The sequence below is a fragment of the Dipodomys merriami genome, unplaced genomic scaffold (assembly GCF_024711535.1).
Source record: "Dipodomys merriami isolate MVZ:Mamm:240054 unplaced genomic scaffold, mDipMer1.0.p SCAF_25, whole genome shotgun sequence".
NCBI lineage: Eukaryota > Metazoa > Chordata > Mammalia > Rodentia > Heteromyidae > Dipodomys > Dipodomys merriami.
Window position 1 is genome coordinate 13,871,665 of NW_027203937.1, and position 24,552 is coordinate 13,896,216.

General features: G+C 42.9%; 1 protein-coding gene across 1 annotated transcript; it reads left to right on the forward strand.

Moving 5' to 3' along the window:
* The first annotated feature begins 291 nt into the window (after positions 1-291).
* Clns1a (chloride nucleotide-sensitive channel 1A) lies at positions 292-24,552 on the forward strand. Its single transcript, XM_070034935.1, has 7 exons — positions 292-476; positions 5,230-5,366; positions 12,213-12,311; positions 13,051-13,158; positions 16,076-16,249; positions 20,010-20,099; positions 23,837-24,552. Exons 1-6 carry the CDS (start codon positions 352-354, stop codon positions 20,075-20,077), a joined length of 711 nt encoding a protein of 236 aa, XP_069891036.1. The 5' UTR covers positions 292-351; the 3' UTR covers positions 20,078-20,099; positions 23,837-24,552.

Genomic DNA, 24,552 nt, shown 5'->3' on the forward strand with positions numbered 1-24,552 from the left:
GCCACCCCCAGCCCGGCACAAAATACCCTTCTTCATGCTTCCTCTCCCACGGAGCTGCCGTGATGACCTCGAAGCAGCCTGTCCCAGAGAACATGCGGTATTCCCAACCTAGAGACACAAAAAGAAAGAGATGGGCCACGGCGTCCGGTAACAAATGCCCTAGGAACGACAAAGACCTCCAAACAATTTCCTAGAATGCCTCATCTCTATGATCCGCAGCGCCTAAGCTTCCGTGTAGGCAAGGTTGTCTTTCCGGGTGGCTGCGATCGCTTCCGGGGCGTGCCGCCTGGAGCTGTGCTAGCTGCGCGCGCGGCTGCCCTAGGTTTTTGTGTTTATATTCTCCCGACTGCAATGAGCTTCCTCAAAAGTTTCCCGCCGCCGGAGCCGGCGGAGGGGCTCCGGCAGCAGCAGCCGGACACCGAGGCTGTGCTGAACGGGAAGGGCCTCGGCACCGGTACCCTCTACATCTCTGAGAGGTACGGTCCCCCCGTGCGCCCGCGGCGGCCTCCCTCGCCGCGCTGCTGGGCTGCTCGTGTGCCGGGCGCCGGCGGGGCGGGACGCGGGCGAGCCGGGACCCGCTGCCGCGGAAGGCGTCGGGGGGTGGCGGGGACGGGACTCGGGGTCGCAAGGGAGTCCGGAGAGGGCGGCGGGGACGGGACCTGGATGGCTGAAGAACCCCGGGGGCGGCGGGGACGGGCCCCGGCGTCGCTGAGGGAGCCCGGGGTCGGGGGGGGGACGGGGCGGGGACCGACTCGGAGTCACTGAGGGGGCGGGGGGGGGCGGGGGGGGGAACTCGGGGACGCTGAGGGAGCCCGGGGTCGGGGGGGGGACGGGGCGGGGACCGACTCGGAGTCACTGAGGGAGCGGGGGGGGGGCTGGGGGGGAACTCGGGGACGCTGAGGGAGCCCGGGGTCGGGGGGGGGGTACGGGGCGGGGACCGACTCGGAGTCACTGAGGGAGCGGGGGGGGGGGGCTGGGGGGGGACTCGGGGACGCTGAGGGAGCCCGGGTGCCGGGAGGCCAGTTGGAGGACTCCAGGCCTGAGGGGAAGATGATGAATTCTAACGTCCCCTCAGCCCCGTGTGAAAAGCATCCAGTGAGTTTCCACAGAGTCTTTGGTGCTCTTGAGGAAAGTAATTTTCTTTTTTTTTTTTTACTAGTGGAGAATGGGGACAAGCACATTCCTATCTCCCCCCCCCCCCAGATCCGTATTGGTGGTCATGGCTTTGTTCATTCTGTCTGTAATTCGTTTTTGGCCGGTCCTGGGGCTTGAACTCAGGGCTTGGGCTTTGTTCCTGAGCCTTTTTTGTGTGTGCTCAAGGTTGCCCTACCACTTGAGCCACAGCGCCACTTCCGGCTTTTTCTGTGTATGTAGTCCTGAGGAATCGAACCCAGGGCTTCATGCGTGCTAGGCAAGCGCTCTACCACTGAAGCACCTTCCCAGCCTAATTCCTTTTTTTTTTTTTTTTTTAAAGATAAGAATGTAATTTTGTCATTATTTAAGTAGCTGTACCAAGGGGTTAAAATTCCGTGAGTCAGGTGATGAGTACAGTTCTTGGACAGCGTCACTCCTTCTTTTGCTTTCCTCCAGATTCTCCCACCTTTCACTGCCCACAAGTTGCATAGCTCGTTTTTTTCTTTTTTACATAGTGTATATTGAATACCATGACTGCATTTGTTCAACCTTCTTCCCTTTATTTATAATTCCTTTTGAGGGGAAGATTCTGTACTTGTTTTACATTATCTATTTAAAAAGTTCACATTCCAACCTTTCATAAAAATACATGTAAAACTTATACAGGTTATGTATACATGATTTGAGAATTATAATTAACACCTATATACGCACCACCCTCCTAGATTAAGAATGCAGTACTACCAGTGCCTTAGACTCCTCTGTTTTGGCAGTACTGAGGTTTGAACTCCAGGCCTTGTGTTTGCTAGGCAGACATTCTACCATTTGAGGCCCCCCCCCCATCTCTTTTAGTTATGTTTTTCTGGTTAGGGATGTTTTACCCCATTCAAGAATAAAGAAGAGGGCTGGGAAGTTGGCTCAGTGGTAGAGCGCTTGCCTTGCATGCCTGAGGCCCTGGGTTCGATTCCTCAGCACCACATAAGCAAAAAGAAAAAAGCCAGAAGTGGCGCTGTGGCTCAAGTGGTAGCGTGCTAGCCTTGAGCTGAAGAGCTGAGGGACAGCGCTCAGGCCCAGAGTTCAGGCCCCACGACTAGACCCCCCCCCCCAAAAAAAAAGAATAAAGAAGAGTTATCCTACTCGTGAAGAAATGTTAAGAGTTTTGCAAAACATTTTTCTCCATATTTACCGGCTTTCTGATTCTTGTTATATTTTGGGTTAGCTAGCATATATGAGATACAAAGACTAAAACTTAATAGTAAATTAAGTATTGTCTCTTTTTTTTTTTTTTTTTTTTGGCAAGTCCTAGGGCTTGAACTCAGGGCCTGGGCACTGTCCCTGAGCTTCATTTGCTCAAGGCTAGTACTCTACCACTTGAGCCACAGCATCACTTCCGGCTTTTTCTGTTTTTTCTTTTTTTTTTTTTTTTTTTCAGTCGTGGGGCTTGAACTCTGGGCCTGAGTGCTGTCCCTCAGCTCTTCAGTTCAAGGCGAGCACTGTACCACTTGAGCCACAGGATCACTTCCATTTTTTGATTGGTTTTTGGAGAGTCTCACAGACTTTCCTGCCCAGGCTGGCTTTGACCCATGATCCTCAGATCTCAGCCTTCTGAGTAGCTATGTTTACAGGCATAAGCCACTGGCACCCAGCCTGTTTTCTGTTTATGTGGTACTGAGGAACTGAACCCAGGGCTTCATGTATGCCAGACAAGCACTCTACCACTAGGCGACATTCCCAGCCCCAGTATTTTCTTTTTTTCTTTTCTTTTTTTTTTTTTTTTTTCGGTGGTGGTGGTGGTGGTGATGCTGCGGTTTGGACTCAGGGCTGTGTGCTTACAAGGCAGGTGCTCTACTGCCATTAGCTAAGTATTACCTTTATGTGCAGTTTGCCTTTGTGCTGTGGAGTGCAGAATCCACAGCTATGTAGGAGGTGATCCAGACAGAAGTGGTCTTAGGGAACACCACTGGCAGTAAGTGCTGTGCTGAGGCAGCATCCTGTCATCCTGGAAGAACTACAAAACAATTACTATGTGCTTTCAACTAAAGGCTATAATTTGATAATTCTAGTTCTGTTACTGGATTTCAAACTTTCCACCTCCCATTTGAAGCATTGGTGTTTTGCCATACTGGAATTATTTTGGACATTTAAGTTTGGATTGAGCCTTTCTAAATCATGATTGTATCAGCAGATTTTTTTATTAAAATGATTGCTTTAGTAGAGTGATTCTTCCTTGATCTGAGAATAGTTTTTCATCTCCACATTAAAAGCACAGCATCAAGCAAGAAAGGGGAGAGCCCACTACACACAGCCTAATTATGTAGTGAAATCAGTTTTTATCACCACAATCCAGCATTTATCATAACTGAGGGTCTTATGTTTGACTTGGATACTGCTATTACACATTTACTTTCTGGGGGAAGAGGTATCAAATTCATTCTCTTGCAATGACCTGGAACAGGTTCACATTACTACTGTCATTTTTTCTGCCCCAGGGAATCCTAGGATCTCTCACTGTACTGTGGTTTTGCTTGGTTAGAAACTAGTTGCCCTGAGCTAAAGTTAAGTTAAAAGTTATGCAGAAAATACAAAAATTCTCCTATATTAACTTTTTTCCTTGGTGCCCAGGATTTTGAGTATACTAACCCTATGCTCTTCTGCTGAACTATACCCTCAGTCCTTTAACTTCGTTAAGCTTTTTTTCTGCGTGCGTGCGTGCGTGCGTGCGTGCGTGCGTGCGTGCGTGCGTGTGTGTGTGTGTTTGTGTGTGTGTTTTGTCGTCGTCGGACTCAAACTCTGGGCCTGGGTGCTGTCCCTCAGCTCTTCAGCTCAAGGCTAACATTCTACCACTTGAGCCACAGTGCCACTTCCGGTTTTGTGTGGTTTTTGGAGATAAGAATCTCACAGTCTTTCCTGCTCAGGCTGGCTTTGAACCTCAATCCTCAGATCTCAGCCTCCTGAGGAGTTAGGATTATAGGCATGAGCCACCGGTGCTTGGCTGTTCCTGAGCTTCTTTTGCTCAAGGCTTGCACTCTACCACTGAGCCACACAGCTCCACTTCTGGCTTTTTTGGTGCTTAATTGGATACAAGAATCCATGGACCTTCTTGCCCTGGCTGGCTTTGAACTGCAATCCTCAGATCTCAGCCTTTTGAGTAGCTAGGATTATGAGCTACTGCTCATTATGAGTGCACTGCTCCAAATGCAAATATATTATTGATAATTGCATTTCACCACTTTGAAAGGAAAAGTAGACCTACCTTGTCAGGGTTTTTCTTAAATGTGGTACTGGATAGAAAATCTTCATAGTTTATTTTTCAAGGTAATAATTAACTGGTGAATGTTCTTAAGGCTAGTTCCTGTGTATTTCACTTAATATAAGGATTAGTAAAGAAATTGTTGATTACAAGGTATTTATTACATGTTTACCTGCTGTGAACTCTGCTAAAGTTTTTGGAAAATGTTTAAAAGAACATGACAGGCAGTGTTCTGCTGTCAGGTAGCAAAGAACATGTAAGATTTGTTGCCATAGAGTTAAGTTCATAGTATATTATGAATACAAATGAAGAGTAGAACAGAAGAGGTCATTATGGACTGTAGCAGTTGAAAGGAGGCCTCCTACATTGGAACTACTGGGGACTTAGGTAGGTGAGGACTTGGAAAAGCAAAAAGGGCACCTGAAAAATTCCAGTGAAAATGATAGAATAAAAAAATAAAATCCAAACAAAGCCCTGAAAAGAAATGGGGGCTGGAAGCATGACTCAGTTGGGGGCTAGAAGCATGGCTCAGTTGGTAGAGAGCCAATCAGTGAGTGAAAGTGTCGGTTATCCTGTTTGAGTTCTGATCTCTGGCCTAAGAAAATAAAAAAGTAAACTCCTGAAGAATGGTAGAAATACACATGATTAGAAAAACAGTATTTTGTATTTGAATTTATAGCTAGGAGAAAATAAGCTATAATACAATTATCTTAAAGAAAATTAAGTACCTGCTGCTAAATTTATTTTAGGAATACATCTAAAGAAACATCTAGGTTGAACCTTTGTAAACTTTGAGATATTAAGTTAGGGTTGAGTTTCTAATCTACTTAAAACATGTTTTTCAGCCGCCTGTCTTGGTTAGATGGTTCTGGATTAGGATTCTCACTGGAATACCCCACCATTAGCTTACATGCAGTCTCCAGGGATCTAAATGCCTATCCTCGAGAACATTTGTATGTTATGGTGAATGCCAAATTTGAAGGTATGTATGATGTAACTTTTTTGTTTTGAGGTATTGGGGTTTTAACTCACAGACTCACACTCAGCTTGCTTGCTAGGCGGGCATTCCTGACTTGAACCACGTCTCTACCTGGCTTTTTGTTGGTTGTTTTGAAGATGGTATCTCACACTTTCTGCTCATTTTGCCTTTACACTGATCCTTCAGATCTTGTTCCCTGAGTAGGATTTTAGGCATGAGCCTAGTTCTTGGCTTATAGGGTATCATTTAATTCAGTGCTTCTTTTGATAGTAAAGTATATTTTAGAAAATAACGTTTATTTTTCCTTCCTTTCTTTCTTTTTCTTTTCTTTTGGCTTGAACTCTGGGCCTGGGCACTGTCCCTGAGCTCTTGGGCTCAAGGCTAGTGTTCTACCACTTGAGCCACAGTGCCACTTCTGGTTTTCTGGTGGTTTATTGGAGATAAGAGTATCATGGACCTTCCTGCCCAGTCTGGTTTTGAACCTTGATCCTCAGATCTCAGCCTCCTGAGTAGCTAGGATTACAGGCTTGAGCGACTGGCACCTGGCTCTTACTTTCTTTTTGGTTCCTGTTCTTGGGCTTGAACTCTGAGCCTGGGTGCTGTCCCTGAGCTTTTTTGCTCAAGGCTAGCACTCTACACTTGAGCCACAGCTCCATTTCTGACTTTTTTTTTTGGGGGGGGGGGTAGTTAATTATATGAGTTTCACAGACTTTCCTGTCTGTGCTGGCTTTGAACTGTGATCCTCAGCTAAGATTATAGACATGAACCACCAGGCCCAGATTACTTTTCCCGTGTGTGTGTGTGTGTGTGTGTGTGTGTGTGTGTGTGTGTGTGTGTGTGTGTGTGTGTGTGTGTGTGTGTGTGTGTGTGTGTGTGTGTGTGTGTGTGTGTGTGTGTGTGTCTGTCTGTCTGTCTGTCTTTATGTGTGTGTGTGTGTGTCTGTCTGTCTTTGTGTGTGTGTGTGTGTGCGTGTCTTTGTGTGTGTGTGTGTGTGTGTGTGTGTGTGTGTGTGCACACATGCCTGAGCATATGTGTGCCAATATTGGGGCTTGAACTCAGGGCCTTGAACTCTCTTAGTTTTTTCACTCAAGGTTGGTGCTCTACCACTTGAGGCATACCTCCACTTACAGCTTTTTGTTGTAGACCCCTGCACTTTTCAGCTCAAGGCTAGAGCTCTACCACTAGAGCCACAGCCCCACTTCCAGTTTTCTGGTGGTTAATTGGAGATAAGAGGGCTGTCTTTGAACCTCTATCCTCCTGAGTAGCTAGATCACAGGAGTGAGCCACTGGTACCAGGCTATTTTATTTATTTATTTATTTATTTATTTATTTATTTATTTATTTATTTATTTATTTATTTATTTATTTATTGTCAGTTGTGTGGCATGAACTCTGCCTGGGTGCTGTCCCTGAGCTCTTCAGCTCAAGGCTAGTGCTCTACCACTTGAGCCACAGCACTACTTCCGGCTCTTTCTGTTTATGTGGTGCGGAAGAATCGAACCCAGGGCCTCATTCATGTGAGGCAAGCACTCTACAACTGAGCCACCTTTCCAACCCCTCTTTCTTAATTGAGAGACTCAATTATGAATTTTGTGCTTCCATGAATTTTGGATAAAACTGTGTAGGCTTTTGTTTTTCGTGCTTTTTGCTCTTTTTGTTGTTGTTACAGCAGTGGTTCTCAGCAGGTGAATGGGAGGATTATTATGTACCTCAAGTTAACCTTCTATCCTCTCCCCCCATCAGCAATGACAGTGGCAGAGGTGCATCTGGCATGTAGAAGTTAAGGTGGCAAGAAAGTTGTATAACATTCTACATATACAATTCTGTGGCACTTCCACAGAATTGAACTTTTAGTGCCAAAGTTGAAGTGTTCTGGTAACACAATTCCCAAGTTGTGCTTTTGAAGATAATTGAAGATTTATAAAAATCTAGTGAAGTTTTTTACTATTAGAAAAATGACATGCTACCCAGGTGCCGGTAGCTCACACCTGTAGTCCTAGCTACTCAGGAGGCTGAGATCTGAGGATCTCAGTTCAAAGCTAGTCCAAGCAGGAAAGGCCATGAGACTCTTATCTCCAGTTAACCACCAGGAAACCAGAAGTGGCACTTTGAACTTAAGCCCCATGACAAACAAACAAACAAACAAAGACGAAGAAGAAAGAAAAATGACGTGCTTTTCTATGAAAATAGTGTGCAACAGAAAATCCCATGAAACTATTGAGTCTTTCCTGTGGTTTGAGATTCACTGTGGCCACTTATCTACAATAGTCCTGACACTATTAACTTTTAGAGCTTTAGTGAGCTCTGTCTTATTAATTGATAATGTCTGATTTAGCTATCTAAAAATATTTTTGTTGTAAGTTTTTAAATTGTTACTACTGGGAAAGTTTCAAAGTATATAAATACTTGGTGGAGTTTGAAAAAGAGAGTAAAAGACCATTCAGAACATGAAATGTAATAAGACTTCCTAAAGAGTTATTAGCCACAATTCACTCATAATGTAAGTATATGTAGCTATGATTTTTTAATTGTTAGTCAACTTTCTGCTGCTGTGACAAAGTCCCAGAGATAATCAGCTTAATAAGAAAAAAGTTTACTTTTGCTTAGTTTCAGTCTGTTGTCATTTGGCCGTGCCTCTGGTGTCACAGTACACTGTGGCAGAAACACATGGCACTAGAGGCCTGTTGATCTCCTGGCAACCAGAAAGCAAAGGAAAGGACTGGTGAGGTTTCAATAACTTCTTTAAAGGCATGTATCCCAAAGACCTACTTCTTTCCACCAGGCTCTTCCATTTCCCAATAGTACTTTAGACTGGTGATGAACCTTTTACATACAGGCCTTTGAAGTGAGATTCATGATCCAAACTATAGCAGTAACTAAGAAAAATATGTGTCATGTTGAAAGTATTCATTCAGTGATAGAAATGCAAAACATTAAAGATAACCTTGTTAGTCACTTTGAAATTGGCATCTTGATGCTCAGAGTATAGTGTAGCTCAGTGGTAGAGTCTGTATTTAGCATGCATGAGACCACTCATCCAATCCTCAGCACCAAAGACCAGAACAAAAACAAAAAATACTCCTAGATAATGTCCAACAATGACTTTGGACAAAGGTGCCTGTCCAGAAAAAGGGCCAGAGAGGTATTATTTCAATAAATGGTAGCTAAAATGTGGTTAACTTGCAAGGCAATTTATTTTCTCTTAAACTCAATTTTATCGAGAAAATTAGAGGGTTCTTTTAGATTCCAACTCTAAAGCCTGCATATTAGAAGCAGCTGGGGAGCTTGTTAAAAATGTAAATGTAGCCGGGTGCTTGTGGTTCATGCCTGTAATCCTAGCTATTCAGGAGACAGATCTGAGGATTACGGTTGAAAGCCAGCCTGGGCAGGAAAGTCTGTGAAACTCATATCTCTGATAAACCATTCAGAAAACTGAAAGTGGTGTTGTGGCTCAAGTGGTAGAGCGCTCGTCTTGAGCTGAAGAGTTGAGGGAAAGCGCTCAAGCCCAGAGTTCAAGCCCCATGACCAACAAAAACTGAATGAATGAATGAGTGAATGAATGAATGTAGATATAAACTAGGCACTGGGCTCAGATCTAAGAATTACAGTTCAAAGACAATCTAGGCAGGAAAGTCTGTAAGACTCTTAACTCCAATTATGTACCAAAAAGCCAGAAGTGGAGCTGTGGCAAAAATGGTAGAGCACTAGCCTTGAGTTTTAAGCTCAGAGGCCCTTAGTTCAGGCCCTTAGTTCAAGCCCCAGGGTCAGCCCCAAAACAAACAGACATAGTTCAAGATACTTTGGAGGCCAACCAGAAAGATTACAGCTATAGTTGGTCCTAGCAAAAGTGCTAGACTTTCATGGAAAACAGAAAAGGGCTGAAAGGTAGAACACCAGAGTCCCTGAGTTCAAACCCCAATACTGCAAAAAATAAAAATAAAAAATAAAACTACTGCTGGGCATTGGTGGCTCATGCCTGTAATCCTACCTGCTCTGGAGGCTGAGATCTGAGGATCACAGTTCAAAGCCAACCTAGGCAGGAAAGACTCTTATCTCCAATTATCCACCAAAAAAACAGAAATGGCAACTCTGGCTCAAGTGGTAGAGTACTAGCCTTGAGCTGAAGAGCTCAGGGACAATGCCCAGGCTCAGAGTTCAAGCCCCACAACCAAAAAAGAACTATTAATTTTGAATGTTTCAGGGGCCTATTTAAATTTTTTTAATTTGTTTTTGCATGTGTGTTTGTGCTCAGACCTGGTCTTGAACTCAGGGTCTTCCTGCTCCTTTTTTTTTTTTTTTTGGCTCACATTTGGTGACCTACCATTTGAGCCATGCCTCCAAGTCCAGCATTTTACTGGTAATTAGAGATGGAGTTGTGCAGACCCTTGTGCCTACATTCGTCTTTTTTTTTTTTTTTTTTTTTTTGTCAGTTGCCGGGTGCTGGTGGCTCATGCCTGTAATCCTAGCTACTCAGGAGGCTGAGATCTGAGGATCACGGTTCAAAGCCAGCCCGGGCAAGAAAGACCGTGAGACTCCTATCTCCAATAAACCACCAGAAAACCGGAAGTGGCGCTGTAGCTCAAGTGGTAGAGCGCTCGCCTTGAGCTGAAGAACTGAGGGACAGCACCCAGGCCCAGAGTTCAAGCCCCATTACCGACAAAAAAACAAAACAAAACAGAGTAGCTAGGATTACAAGCATTAGCCACTGACACCCAGCTTATATTTTTCTTTTTTTTTTTTTTTTGTCGGTCGTGGGGCTTGAACTCTGGGCCTGGGCGCTGTCCCTCAGCTCTTCAGCTCAAGGCGAGCGCTCTACCACTTGAGCTACAGCGCCACTTCCGGTTTTCTGGTGGTTTATTGGAGATAGGAGTCTCACAGTCTCTCCTGCCCGGGCTGGCTTTGAACCGCGATCCTCAGATCTCAGCCTCCTGAGTAGCTAGGATTACAGGCGTGAGCCACCAGCGCCCGGCCCAGCTTATATTTTTCATTATGAAATAACTCATATGTAACACAAAATACAGAATGATTAGAGATTTGTTTGATTTTTGTTTTTTACAGTACTGATGATTGTACAAAAAATGTCTGTGATTCAATACCAGCATGAATTGTAGCACTTTTCCATAATTACTCTAAACTTTTAAAGGAACCCACTGTTGTACTGTTGTGGCCTGTTTTGTATGGCTCCAACATCATTTCCTACTCTTGGAGTTAAGCAGTATCATGAAGGTGACGTGGTCCTTCCTTGCTGTGCTTTAATTTTTAACTGATTATATGTGCCCATGATCAATATAATGGTTTTGTTTTATATGTTTCAATTTTTTTGCAGGGGGGGGTTCCGGTCGTGGTGTCTAAACTTTGGGCCTGGGCGCTGTTCCTCAGCTCTTCAGCTCAAGGCTAGCGCTCTACCACTTGAGCCACAGCGCCACTTCCGACTTTTTTTCTTTTTGCTTATGTGGTGCTGAGGAATCGAACCCAGGGCCTCAGGCATGCAAGGCAAGCGCTCTAGCTCTATATTTCAAATTATTAAGTAAGTGATACCATATGCATTCTACAACTAGCTTTTTTCATTGTTATATTTTAAAATCTAGGTTGGTATACACATACATATATGGTATTTTTTTTATCTTTTAACTGCTCTTATCTGCCTGTCTATATTTCAGTGTGAAATATGACTAGGTTACAGTACATTCTTTTTTTGGGGGGGTAGGGGTTCATTTGGGCTTGAACTCAGGGCTTGGGCACTGTCACTGAGCTTTTTCGTTCAAGGCTAGGTCTTTACCACTTTGAGCCACAGCTCCACTTCCGGTTTTATGATGCTTAATTGGAGGTACTCATGGATGGGATGTAGCTCAGTGGAAAAGGCTTGCCTAGCAAGTGGAACATCCTGGGTTCGATCCCCAGTACTCAAAGAAAAGACAAAAAAAAAATACAGTTAAAAAAAAAAATTGCCAGGCGCTAGTGGCTCACACCTGTAATCCTAGCTACTCAAGAGGCTGAAATCTGAGGATCAAGGTTCAAAGCCAGCCCAGGCAGGAAAGTCCCTGAGACTCTTAATCTCCAATAAACCACTAGAAAACTGGAAGTGGTGCTGTGGCTCAAGCGGTAGAGCGTTCGCCTTGAGCTGAAGAGCACAAGGACAGTGCCCAAGCTCTGAGTTCAAGCCCCACGACTGGAAAAAAAAACAACAACTAAAAAACACCTTTGAAAAGCCAGGCACCAGTGGCTCATGCCTATAATCCTCGCTACTCAGGAGCCTGAGATCTGAGGAAGACAGTTCAAAGCCTATACCCTGGGCAGGAAAGTCCATGAGACTAACTACTCAGAAAAAGTGGAAAGTGCTACTATGGATCAAATGGTATAGCACTAGCCTTGAGCAAAAGAAACTCAGGGACAGCATCCAGGTCCTAAGTTGAAGCCCCAGGATAGACAAAAGAAAAAAAAAATAAGTATCATGGACTTTCCTGCCTGGGCTGGCTTTGAACCCTCAGATCTCAGCCTCCTTAGTAGCTAGGATTACAGGCATGAGCCACTGGTACCCGACTTGGATTTTTGTTGTTTGTTTTGTGTCAGTTCTGGGACTTGAACTCAGGGCCTATGCATTGTCCCTGAGCTTTCTTTTGTTTAAAGCTAGCATTCTATCACTTGAGCCACAGCTCCACTTCCAGCTTTTTTGGTAGTTTAATGGAGATGAGTCCTACAGACTCAGCTGTCTGGACTGGCTTTGAACAGCTCTCCTCAGATTTTAGCCTCCTGAGCCGCTAGGATTACAGGTATGAGCCAGTGGCACTTGGCTGTTTTTAAAATGTCAAGTAAAGGATACATTAAAAAATATTTTTATTCCTTTTCTAGAAGAATCAAGAGAATCTCTTTCTGATGAAGAAGACGACAGTGATGATGATGTGGAACCTATTACTGAATTTAGATTTGTGCCTAGTGATAAATCAGCATGTGAGTGTTCTATAATATTGATCTTTTTGCATTTGCATGTAGGCAGTCTTCTTCCTCCCCTCTCCCACACACACCCTAACTCCTTTATATCCACTTTATTGTTTTCAGGGGATCATGGTTTTGGTATGTAGTACAGGCTGGCCTAAAATTCCTGATCTTCTTGCCTCAGCCTCCAGTGATACATGTTCCACCACACCTGGCTGTCTGTTTTTCTTTTCTTCATTTTATTATCTGTAATTTCATTGAGGATCAAGTACATATTAATATGAAAGATAGTGAGAGGATTGATATCTGGTATGTTACCAATCTGTTACCTGGTATATTCTGTAAGTGGAGGACTCTGCTTCCTTTTATTGAGTGATATTGACTGAATCTCACCTATCAGGGGGGACAGGAGTCAATAACAATTCCAAAGCGGAAGATGCTAGAATCATTGGAAAGTGACTTGTCAGCTGAGAAGGGCTCGTCCTGATTCATCAGACCATGGACTGCTCTTTTTCTTAGACAATCCAGCAGCCATGAAGAGATCTCAGTGAAACCTTGACTTCTTGGTTTGGGACTGTCCATTGTCTTGGCACTTTCAGGGTCAGTCCTACTTGGAGTTTGGTAGGTTTTATAAATATTGGCATCGTTGTGTACCTCTTGAGCCTAGTCAATTTATTTATATCCATGTTTTTATTACAAAATGTTAATTACAATCTGAAAGACATATTAGTAACAACTTAATGTCTTTATTCAGTGGAGGCAATGTTCACTGCAATGTGTGAATGTCAGGCCCTACATCCAGATCCTGAGGATGAGGATTCAGATGATTATGATGGAGAAGAATATGATGTGGAAGCACACGGTCAGTGAAATGTATTTTAGTATTTGTTTTACTGTTTCATGTTAAGCTCTTATTTTTGCTGGAGGCAGAGGATTATGGTTCTTTGTTCTACATGAGGTATCCAGTATAAAATGGTTGTAAATAAAAGTGAACCTATATAGTGGCACACTTTGTGTGTAGGTCCTTCTGGGGTAGGCAGTACTAAGATTTAAACTGGGATCTTGAACTTGCTGTTGAACCACAACCCAAACCCTTTTTGCTTTCATTATTTTTCAAATAGGGTTTCACATTTTATGCTTAGGCCAGCTTGGACTGCCATCCTATTCTGTATAGTTGGGATGGCAGGCTTGTCATACCACCCCCAACTTCTGCGAACAGCAGAGTTGGAGTCTCAAAATCTTTTTGCCTAGTCTGGCTTTGAACCATGATCCTCCTGGTCTCTACTTCCTGAGTAGCTAAGATTACAGCCATGAACCACCAGGCCCAGCAGTGTGTCTTGGCCCTTTGAACAGAAAAATTGGGACGATTTATGGCCTTCCCAAGCTTGAAGGTAAAATTTGGAAAATTTTTTCTAGAAAGAAAATGGATAAATAGAGACAAATGAAGTGAAAGAAAAGTAGTAGCTAGAAAATGAACAGTCAGAAAAGCCTTTTAGCTGGGTGCTGGTGGCTCATGCCTGTAATCCTAGCTACTCAGGAGGCTGAGATCTGAGTATCAGTTCGAAGCCAGCTGGGGCAGAAAAGTCCTTGAGACTCCTATCTCCAATAAACTACTCGGAAAAAGTGGGAAGTGATGAGGTGCCTCAGGTGGTAGAACACTAGCCTTGAGTACAAACAGCCTTGGGGGCAGTGCCCAGGCCCTGAGTTGAAGCCCCACAACTGACAAAAGAGAAAAGAACAGCCTTTTAGGCTAAAGTAGCTGCCCCCAGGAAACAGCCTTTCTACCATTTGAGAAGCTAGCTTGTTTCTGTCTTTATTTAACAAGTTTCTTGAAATGGCTCAATGCCAGGATCATTTTTCCCCCCACAATACATTTCACTGCCTTTTCAGACTAAAATACATTCACTGGTAAGGTGCTGTTACTCAGCTTTTCTGTATATACCACTTGAGCCATGTTTCTAGACTAGCATTTTGCTAGCTAATTGGAATTAAGAGTCTCATGGGCTTTTCTACTTGGACTGGCTTCGAATCTCAATCCTGTAGGTCTCCACTTCCTGAGCACTTAGGATAGGTGTGAGCCACTGGATGCCTGCCCAGTCTCATAGCTTAAGGAAGGTGTTACTCTTTTTCTTTTCTTTTTCTTTTTTTTCTGTTGGTCATGGGGCCTGAACTCTGGGCCTGGGCACTGTCCCTCAGCTCTTCAGCTCAAGGCTAGCGCTCTTCCATTTGAGCCACAGCGCCACTTCCGGCTTTTTTCTTTTTTCTTTTTTTTTTAAATTTTATTTTATTTTATTTGTGAACATACTGTACAGAGGGGTTACAATTACATGGGCAGGATAATGCATACATTTCTTACCAAGCATTGCACCCTCCTCCTTTGGTTTACCCTTCACATCCCTTCCCAGCCTCTCCCCTCCCCCCCAACCGGCTTTTTTCTTTTTGCTTATGTGGTGCTGAGGAATTGAACCCAGGGCCTCATGCATGCAAGGCAAGCACTCTATCGCTGAGCCACTTTCCCAGCCCCCCCTCTACTCTTTTTCTTATCCCCACTGGTCTTACAAACACTTGCCTGGATATCCAAAGCTCTTTCCTGCATAAGTGCCTGGTCTGAGACATCCTCATTTCTGGGATTCTCCTTTATATAACTTATTTACTTTTTTGTGTTTTCTGGAATTTCAGATTTTTTTTTTTTTTTTTTTTTTTTTTTTTTTTTGCCAGTCCTGGGGCTTGAACTGTGGGCCTGGGCACTGTCCCTGATCTTCTTTTTTGCTCAAGGCTAGCACTCCATCAGTCAAGCCACAGTGCCACATCTGGCTTTTAGCTGGGTGCTGGTGGCACATCTGGTACTGAGGAATTGAACCCACGGCTTCATGCATGCTAGGCATGCACTCTACCACTAAGCCACATTCCCAGCCTGAATTTCAGATTTTTTTAATGAAAGGATCATATATGTTAATGAGATTAAAACTTCAATATCAAATTAATTTTTGTTGTTGGTCGTGGGACTTGAACTCTGGGCCTGAGCACTGTCCCTGAGCTCTTCAGCTCAAGGCGAGTATTCTACCACTTGAGTCATAGCACCACTTCTGATTAATTTGACATAAGAGTCTCATGGACTTTCCTGCCTGGGCTGGCTTTCAACTGAAATCCTCAGCTTTTAGCCTCTTGAGTAGCTAGGATTAGAGGTGTGAGCCATCAGCGTCTAGCTTCAAATTAATTTTTAGTCAACTTGCAAAATTACTACCTTGAGATTATACAGGAATCCCTTAGTTTAGGAGCACCTTCTTTTCCATCAAGCTTCTAAACAGGTCATTTCTCTGGGAATTACTGTTATTATCTCTCAGAATCCCTTCTCTATCCTGAAGGGTAGGGATGTTTTCTTTGTATCTCTTCAGCAGTATCTTTGTCAATAAACATTGGCAATATAGTTCCTGGAAACCTCTTAGAACTGCACCTTGTAAGTGCATTGTTGATTATCCATTTTCTTTTTTCTTTGTCAGTCCAAGGTCTTGAACTCTAGGCCTGAACGCTGTCCCTGAGCTCTTCAGCTCAAGGTGAGCACTCTACCACTTGAGCCACAGCTCCACTTCCAGTTTCCTGGTTGTTTATTGGAGATAAGAGTTTCATGGACTTTCCTGCTTGGGCTGACTTTGAACTGTGGTGCTCAGATCTCAGCTTCCTGAGTAGCTAGGATTATAGGCATGAGCCACCAACGCCCAGCCCATTTTATTTTTTTCTAATTGTTGTATCATAGCTTAAAAGTTTTCTATTTTATTTAGAACAAGGACAGGGGGATATCCCTACATTTTATACCTATGAAGAAGGATTATCCCATTTAACAGCAGAAGGGCAAGCCACACTGGAGAGATTAGAAGGAATGCTCTCTCAATCTGTGAGTAGTCAGTATAACATGGCTGGAGTCCGGACAGAAGATTCAATAAGAGATTATGAAGGTGAGTGTCCTTTTTCTTCAGTGTGAACAAATGACTACCTGGGCAAAGAGAGAAATTACAGAGAAATGTGGGTTCTTTTGGAAACTGTAAGACAAAGAATTCTCAAAAGTAACTATGATATGAAAAGCAAATCTAGACTTTTTTTTGTTGTTTTTAGTCCCCCATCCCCCACCCCACCCCCAAATACACCACCAGCTATAAAGTAATCCATGTTTTGGTCAAATTTTCTTTTTTTCTTTAAATTTGGTTTTAGCTTTGATTTTTGGTGTTTTGTGCCTTTGTGCTGTTCCTAAGCTTTTGTGCTCAAAGCTAGCATTCTACTACTTGATTCTTAGCTCTACTTTTGGCTTTTTTAGTGCTTAATAGGAGATAAGAGTCTTGTGGAATTTCCTGCCTGGTCTGGCTTCAAACCACATTCCTGAGATAGCCTAGGATTACAGGTATGAGCCACTAATGCCTGGCTATCATACTTACTTAAAGGGCTATACAGCTCCAACAACCCTGAGTTCAGGCAGGTTTCAGTGGTGTATACTACTTAGAAGGCTGAAGGAGAATTTCTTTTTTTTTTTTTTTTTTTTTAAATTTTTTTTTTTTTTTGGGTCCAGTTGTGGGGCCTGAACTCTGGGCCTGGTTGCTGTCCCTCAGCTCTTCAGCTCAAGGCTAGCGCTCTACCACTTGAGCCACAGCGCCACTTCTGGCTTTTTTCTTTTTGCTTACATGGTGCTGAGGAATCGAACCCAGGGCCTCAGGCTTGCAAGGCAAGCGCTCTACCACTGAGCCACCTTCCCAGCCCTGAGGGAGAATTTCTTAAGCCCACAAATTGTCCAACTTTTTATTGGTTGAGGCACGGTATTTCAAGTTTTTTACCTAGGCTGGCCTCAAAATGAAATTTTACTGATTTCTGCCTCCCTTGTAGCTACAATTATAGGCATAAGCACTATGCCTGGCTTACTGGTTCCATTCTGAATCCCTTCATGTTTCATATAGAACCTTGAAGTATTCTTCTTTTGACCCAATCTTTCACCATTAATTACCTTTTTCAGTTTAATAACTTCATGGATTTTTTTTTTTTTTTTTTTTGGCCAGTCCTGGGGCTTGAAGTTGGGGCCTAAGCACTGTTCTTGAGCTTCTTTTGTTCAAGACTAAGCACTGTACCACTTGTCATAATGCTACTTCCAGCTTTTTCTGTTTATGTGGCATTGAGGAATCGAACCCAGGGCTTCATGCATTCTAGGCAAGCACTCTACCACTAAACCACATTCCCAGCCCCATTCCATGGATTTTTTTTTTCCTTCATGTCTTCTTGCTAAGACTTCAGCCATACTCTAAGCCTAAGCCCTTTTTCCTATGCGTTGATCCATTCTTGAGTTTTTGTGTTGATATTAGGGGCTTGAACTCATGGCTTTGAGCTCTCTTACTTGGCTTTTTGCTCAAGGCTCTACCACTTGAACCATATGACTTTTCCATACATTGTGTGCGTACACACACACACTAATCCTGTGGACTGAACTCACTGACTGGGGTGCTGTTCCTGAGCTTTTCTGCTCAAAGCTGATGCTCTACCACTTAAACCACAGTTCCGATTCTGACTTCCTTTTTGGTACTTAAATCTCCAGTCCTCAGATCTCAACCTTCTGAGTAGCTAGAATCACAGTGTGAGCCACCACCTTCCCTTTTTTTTTTTTTTTTTTTTAAAGACTCACACTGTTGTCTAGGGCTGGCCTTAGACAATTCTTCTACTTCCTACATATCTGGGATTACAGGCATGTATGACCATACAGGGTCTACATCATTCTTACTGCCTTTTAAACACTCATTGTCTACCAATAGCATTTCAGTGTTCCCATGTATTCATTTATATAAGAAGTATTTAATAAGCTGCTGTGTCTGGTATACTGAGTACTGTAGTCTTTGGAAAGATCTCTGTCAAGCATTCTACTAGAGAGAATAATAATTGACAGTATGTGGCAATGTAGCCATGAAATACAGGAGATGCTTAGGAAGCTGTGGAGCCTTAGAGGCAGGGCCCCTCACCCAGTAGGGATAATCAAGCCTCTTAATGTAAGTGGTATCTAAACCAAGACTGAAAAACAAAGAGAAGTAAATCTAAGGACTTACATACAATTGGAGAGAGAGGGACAGGCAAAGAGATGAGCCATGTGCAAAAGATCTAGAGACCATTCACCTTTGGCTAATTATAGTTCAGTGTGTCAGTGTGTTCAGTGTGTGAAGGATGAATATTATAACAGAATGGTGGAGAAGTAGAAGGGCCTTGTGTTAGAGGAACTTGAAAGACTCATTAAAGAATTTGAACAATACCCATAATTCAGTGGATAGCAACTGAAAAATGATTACATTTGGTATGACAATTATGCAAAATAGATTGGGGAGGAAAAATACTGAAAGAATGAAGAGAAGCTCTGTTTTGTGACTTTTATATTAGATTACAGATGGAAGCCCAAATTTTACTAGAGGGTGTGAATACAAAGGATTTGACTGAAAGAGATTTAAGAGACAGAAACAGAAGTTAGGGATGTAACAGGATTTTCTGGCTTCAGCAAGACTGGAAAGAGAAGCATTTTTATGTGGAAAGATGATTAGTTAATTGTAGACATATTACATTTGCATGTTCAGATGCTGGGATGCCAAGGGGCTTCAGCAGAAGTGTGTGGTAGGCTGAAAGGTTGAGAGCTGAGGGGCAGTAAAGAAGTAGAGAAAGCCGGGCGCTGGTGGCTCACGCCTGTAATCATAGCTACTCAGGAGGCTGAGATCTGAGGATCACGGTTCAAAGCCAGCCCGGGCAGGAGAGACCGTGAGACTCCTATCTCCAATAAACCACCAGAAAACCGGAAGTGGCGCTGTAGCTCAAGTGGTAAGAGCGCTCGCCTTGAGCTGAAGAGCTGAGGGACAGTGCCCAGGCCCAGAGTTCAAGCCCCAAGACTGACCAAAAAAAAAAAAAAAAAAAGTAGAGAAAGCACTTGCAGAAGACTTTGCAAAGGTCTTTTCTTCTCCTCAACCCCTCTCCGCTTTCTTTTTAGTAAGATGAAGAAAACAAATAGGCAAAAAGTTTGTTTTGCTGGGTTTGTCTTCTCTCCTAAATTGTGTTCTCTCCTAAATTGTGTTATAGGCTTTGTAATCCAACTATCTACCTTTAAAAAATGATCTCTAACAATAAACATTGAACACAGACATGTGAAGAGTGTATAGCTACTAGCAATATTACACTTGAATGTTCCCACCAGCATTAGGAGGCATAGACAGGAAAATCATTAGGTTGAAGCCATCCTAAATTGTGTAGAAGAATGTCTCAGAAGCAAGAAAGGAAAAAAGAAAGCTACTGTAGACTTAGAGTTTTATTAGTTTTGAGGTTGAAAATTTAACAAAGTAAACTTAGATATATAGACCTATTTCTTGTGTATGTGCCGGTCCTGGGGCTTGAACTCTGGGCCTAGGAGCTGTCCCTATACTTTTAAGCTCAAGACCACTTGAGCCACGATGCTGCGTCTGGCTTTTTCTATTTATGTGGTACTGAGGAATCAACCCAGGGCTTCATGTATAATAGACAGGCACTGTACCACTAAGCCATGCTCCTAGTCCTTTAGACTAATTTTAACTTGCCCTAAATCTAGAAAGCAGCGCAACTTTATATACCTGGACGATTTAAAAATAAAATGAAAAAGCAGATCCTACCAGCAGAGGGCACTAGCCTCTTTCTGATTGAATCTTGTCCTATGGTTCAGCAATTCATTTATTTGTACAGATGGCATGGAGGTGGATACTACACCAACAGTTGCTGGACAATTTGAGGATGCAGATGTTGATCACTGAAAGGGCTTCAATTTGCTTTAAGGTGAGTAGTTTCTGGAACTTGAAAATCAAGAAATTTTTTGTTGTGTTGTTTTTTGCAGTATTGGGAATTAAACTTAGCCTCATGCCTATTAAGCAGGTACTCTATCCCTTGAGCCACACTCCAACCTTTTTTTATTTGTTTATTTTATTGTTATTATTAATGGTTACTGTTGCATAAGTCAGGTAATGAGTCCAGTGCTTTTTTTTTTGGGGGGGGGGGGCAGTCGTGGGACCTGAACTCTGGGCCTGGGCACTATCCCTCAGTGGTAGAGCGCTAGCCTTGAGCTGAAGAGCTGAGGGACAGCACCCAGGCCCAGAGGTCAGGCCCCAGGACCGGTTCCAAAAAAAAATTTTTTTTTTTTAAACACCAAAATGTACATACCCAAAAATGCACATACCCGAAATCCTAGCTGTGTGGAAGGCTTCGGTAAGAGAGGCTAATGGTTTCTTGCTGGTCAAAAAGTATAAGAATCTATTTGAAAAATGACCAAAGCCAAAAGGGCTATGGCAGCGTGGCTCAAGTGATAGAGTGTTGGCCTACTAGTCTGGAGACCCTGAGTTCAAATCCCAGTAATACACACAAACAAAAAAGAAGTAAGAACTCTACAAGGTTATCAGTTTGAAAAAAGGTTCCTCATCTTTGAAATAATGGAAAATTATATAGCTTTTTCCCTAAGAAATCTCAGGATCTGCTGTATACCTACCACATGCCAAGTACTGCCAGGCATGGTAATTGAGAAGCTGACATGGGGATCATGAGTTCAGAGCCAAGTCTGGGCTTACATAATAGGAAAAAAGAAAGAAACATATGAGATGTAGCTGTTGGTGTTAACCATTTGTTCAGAAAGACTTCCTTTTCGACTTACATTGGAGTAGTCGAGTATAAGATAATGGCTTCCTGTCCATTTGATTCACCTTTCCTCACCTATAGAACCCATAATGTATTCACAATCCCTGCAGCTCACTACTTTTCAATTTAGGAAGAAAATAGAAGATAATTCCAAATTGAAGCCATTAATCATAATTTTGTGTTGGTTTCTGACCTCCTGTAAACAGTGGGAGACCAAGGTTCTGGTACCATTGTGTTTCAAGGCTGAAATAACTACATTTGTTAATCATAACAAGTCCATGTACAATCATCCAAAGGCCACCATTTTCCAAGTTGTTTGTTTCTTGCCTGGTTTTCATTCATGGCTGATAGACAGGTGCTCTGCCAGTTTTATCTCCTGAGCATTCTGGACTTTGCCTTAAGTTTATCTGTATTTACCATTTTGTTATTGTGAGAAATACATTGTCTTTTCTCAGCCTAAGTCTTTAAACTATATGAAAATAATGAAAGATCGTAACGTTATTTTATGTCATGCAGAGTGTCTACAGTAGTCCTGCCTTTAAGTTGTTACTCATCTTTCCTGTCCTCTTGCCTATCTTTCCAGCTTTTAGCCATTGCTCTCTAACTTGGTAAGAGTTATGTACCTTGCTTAACTCTGCTACTACCATCAGTCATCCAGTTAGGTTAAGTGCCCTCACTCTCCCCTGTTGTGGCTAACATGCGCAAACCCCTGAGTTCCAACCTCAGGCCACCAAACAAATTTCTTTGTTCTGGTTTAAATTTTAGTTCCAAACATTAATAATCAACAGGGTTGTTTTTTTTTCCAAGTTAAAAGTTTTAAATTCTTCCTGGGTACCAGTGGCTCATACCTATAATCCTAGCTACTCAGGAGGCTGAGATCTGAGGATTGTGGCTGGAAGTCTGTCTGGGTAAACAAATCCAAGAGACTTTTTTTTTTTGGGTCCAGTCGTGGGGCCTGAACTCTGGGCCTGGGCGCTGTCCCTCAGCTCTTCAGCTCAAGGCTAGCGCTCTACCACTTGAGCCACAGCGCCACTTCTGGCTTTTTTCTTTTTGCTGATGTGGTGCTGAGGAATCGAACCCAGGGCCTCTGGCATGCAAGGCAAGCACTCTACCACTGAACCACCTTCCCATCCCCCCAAGAGACATTTTTAACTAGCATAAGGCCCAAAGTGGAGGCATGACTAAGATGGTAGAGTTCCGACTGTGAGAAAACACTAAGCGTGCAAGGCTCTGAGTTCAAGACTCAGTAACACACACACACACACACGCACGCACGCACGCACGCACGCACGCACGCACGCACGCGCGTTTAAATCCTCTATCCCTGTTCCATTTAAATCACTGGTCTTTAAATTATAAACCTTCCAAAATATTGCCATTGAGCATAGCATGTAACATTACTTCTTCTACCAGCCGTGAATTGTGATCTCTGCTTTCTTCTCAGGTCCTACTAGTAGAACTGTCTGAAAACAACTTCCTAGAGGGCTGGGAAGGTGGCTCAGTGGTAGAGCGCTTGCCTTGCATGCATGAGGCCCTTAGCACAAAAAAAAAAAAGCCGGAAGTGGCGCTGTGGCTCAAGTGGTAGAGCACTAGCCTTGAACTGAACTGAGGGACAGCGCCCAGGCCCAGAATTCAGGCCCCACGACTGGACCCCCCCAAAAAACAAAACAAAACAAAACAAAAAAAACAACCTCCTAGAGGTCTATGAATTATATCTTTTCCCATAAATACTGAATTATTATTTCCATTTTTACTTCTGTCACTGGTAGCCATGTGGTCTTAAAACTAGCAGTCTCCTCTGCTGAAATGATATCCTCTTATGAGTACTCTGTAACTAAAATTCTCAGCTCTCACAGTTTTATGTTTAAAAGTTCACTTTTTTTACTCATGGGAAACTTTATGAAACTAACTTATTTCTCATCATATTTCATAGCATGTTGATTTTTCAGTTTAATTATAGTTGTTAGTAACTTTTGTTGAAACTGGAAGACACAGGGCTGGGAAGGTGGCTCAGTGGTACAGCGCTTGCCTTGCAATGCATGAGGCCCTGGGTTCGATTCCTCAGCACCACATAAGCAAAAAGAAAAAAGCCGGAAGTAGCGCTGTGGCTCAAGTGGTAGAGCGCTAGCCTTGAGCTGAAGAGCTGAGGGACAGCGCCCAGGCCTAGAGTTCAGGCCCCACGACCGGACCCAAAAAAAAAAAAAAAAGAAACTGGAAGACACATTTTTGGATCATGGGACTTTCACATTTGTCTTCTTGAAGAATAGACTGTTCAGAGGACATCAGCCACTCTGTGGCTAATGACCATGAGAAACTCATTTGCCAAGTCACTAATGGTTGCACAAGTGGGATGCTACTGTACTTCCTGGCAAGGATTCTTAGGATTCTTTGTAATAGTGAAGTAACCATAAAATAGCCACAAATATCCTAATGAGTTAATATTTATTTGTTCATTTCATGGTTTCTGTTTAGAGAAATATTTTATAAAGCTCATTGTTCATGTTCTTCTATACAATAGACCTGACTCCAAACTATGTCTGTAAATTTTTAATCATTTAAAATTGTATGCCCTTTTGAAAAATGAACTAAGGAATAATTAGAGTGTTTATGCAACCATCACTAATATCTAGATAATTGGAACTCTTCTATGGCAAGGGAAGGCACACAAAGAGGGCCTGTCAAATACTGCTTCATGCCTTTATGCAAGGTTTATAACTTATCTCATCTTCAGTTTTATCATCTGTAAAGTGAAGATGATAACTACCTGGGAAAAGTTGTTGCAAGGACTGAGTTATATAATATATTTAAGTTCCCTGGCACTCTTGATAAGACTTTCAGTAAATAATTGGTATTGTTGTTATAAATGCTGTAAAACTTTTGTTTTTCAGATTCTGCTTGGGACTGTAGGAGGAAAGTTGGTGCCTCTTCCACTGTGGAATGGGGCTGATGAAAGGCTTTTTTTCCTTCAAAACTCACTTGAACCAGTTCTTTCTTAAGACAACTATGAGGCAGCAGGTTGTCACCAGCAGAAGAAACTATGACCTTTATTAACAAAGGTGAATTAACTTAACCAAGGGGGTGTTTGTACTTTATCACTTGCCCTTCTGTGTTTGGTGTTGTCTGAGTAGGCCACTCCTTCCTGCCTTTGATGCACTTCTCTGACCACTAGCAAGTCTCGGGTGAAACACACAGGAGCTTGGGGTATGGGTTGACCAGGGTGGGGTTTGCAAGAGAGAGTCTGAAGCTGAAACGCCTTTGTAAGGAAACCTTTTCCCTTAAGAGACAAAGCCAAGATCACAGAGAAATTAGCCTCTGTTGTGTTCCACATGGACATGACTCTTTATAATTTTGAGCCCAGATGAATGAATTCAGACCTTGCTGGCAACTCTGGAAAACCCCAACTGAATCCCACCACTGATGCAGTGGGTAGCTTCTGCCCTGCTTTACCATCTTCTCTGGTCTCTTAAGTTATAGCCTTGAATTTCCACTCTCTTAGGTTCTATAACAGATCAAAAGAACTGCGATGAAGTCCTCAGAGTCCTTCCCATGATAATTGTTTTGTCTTTGTAATAGCTTAACAAATAAATCTAGATTTTCTATATTA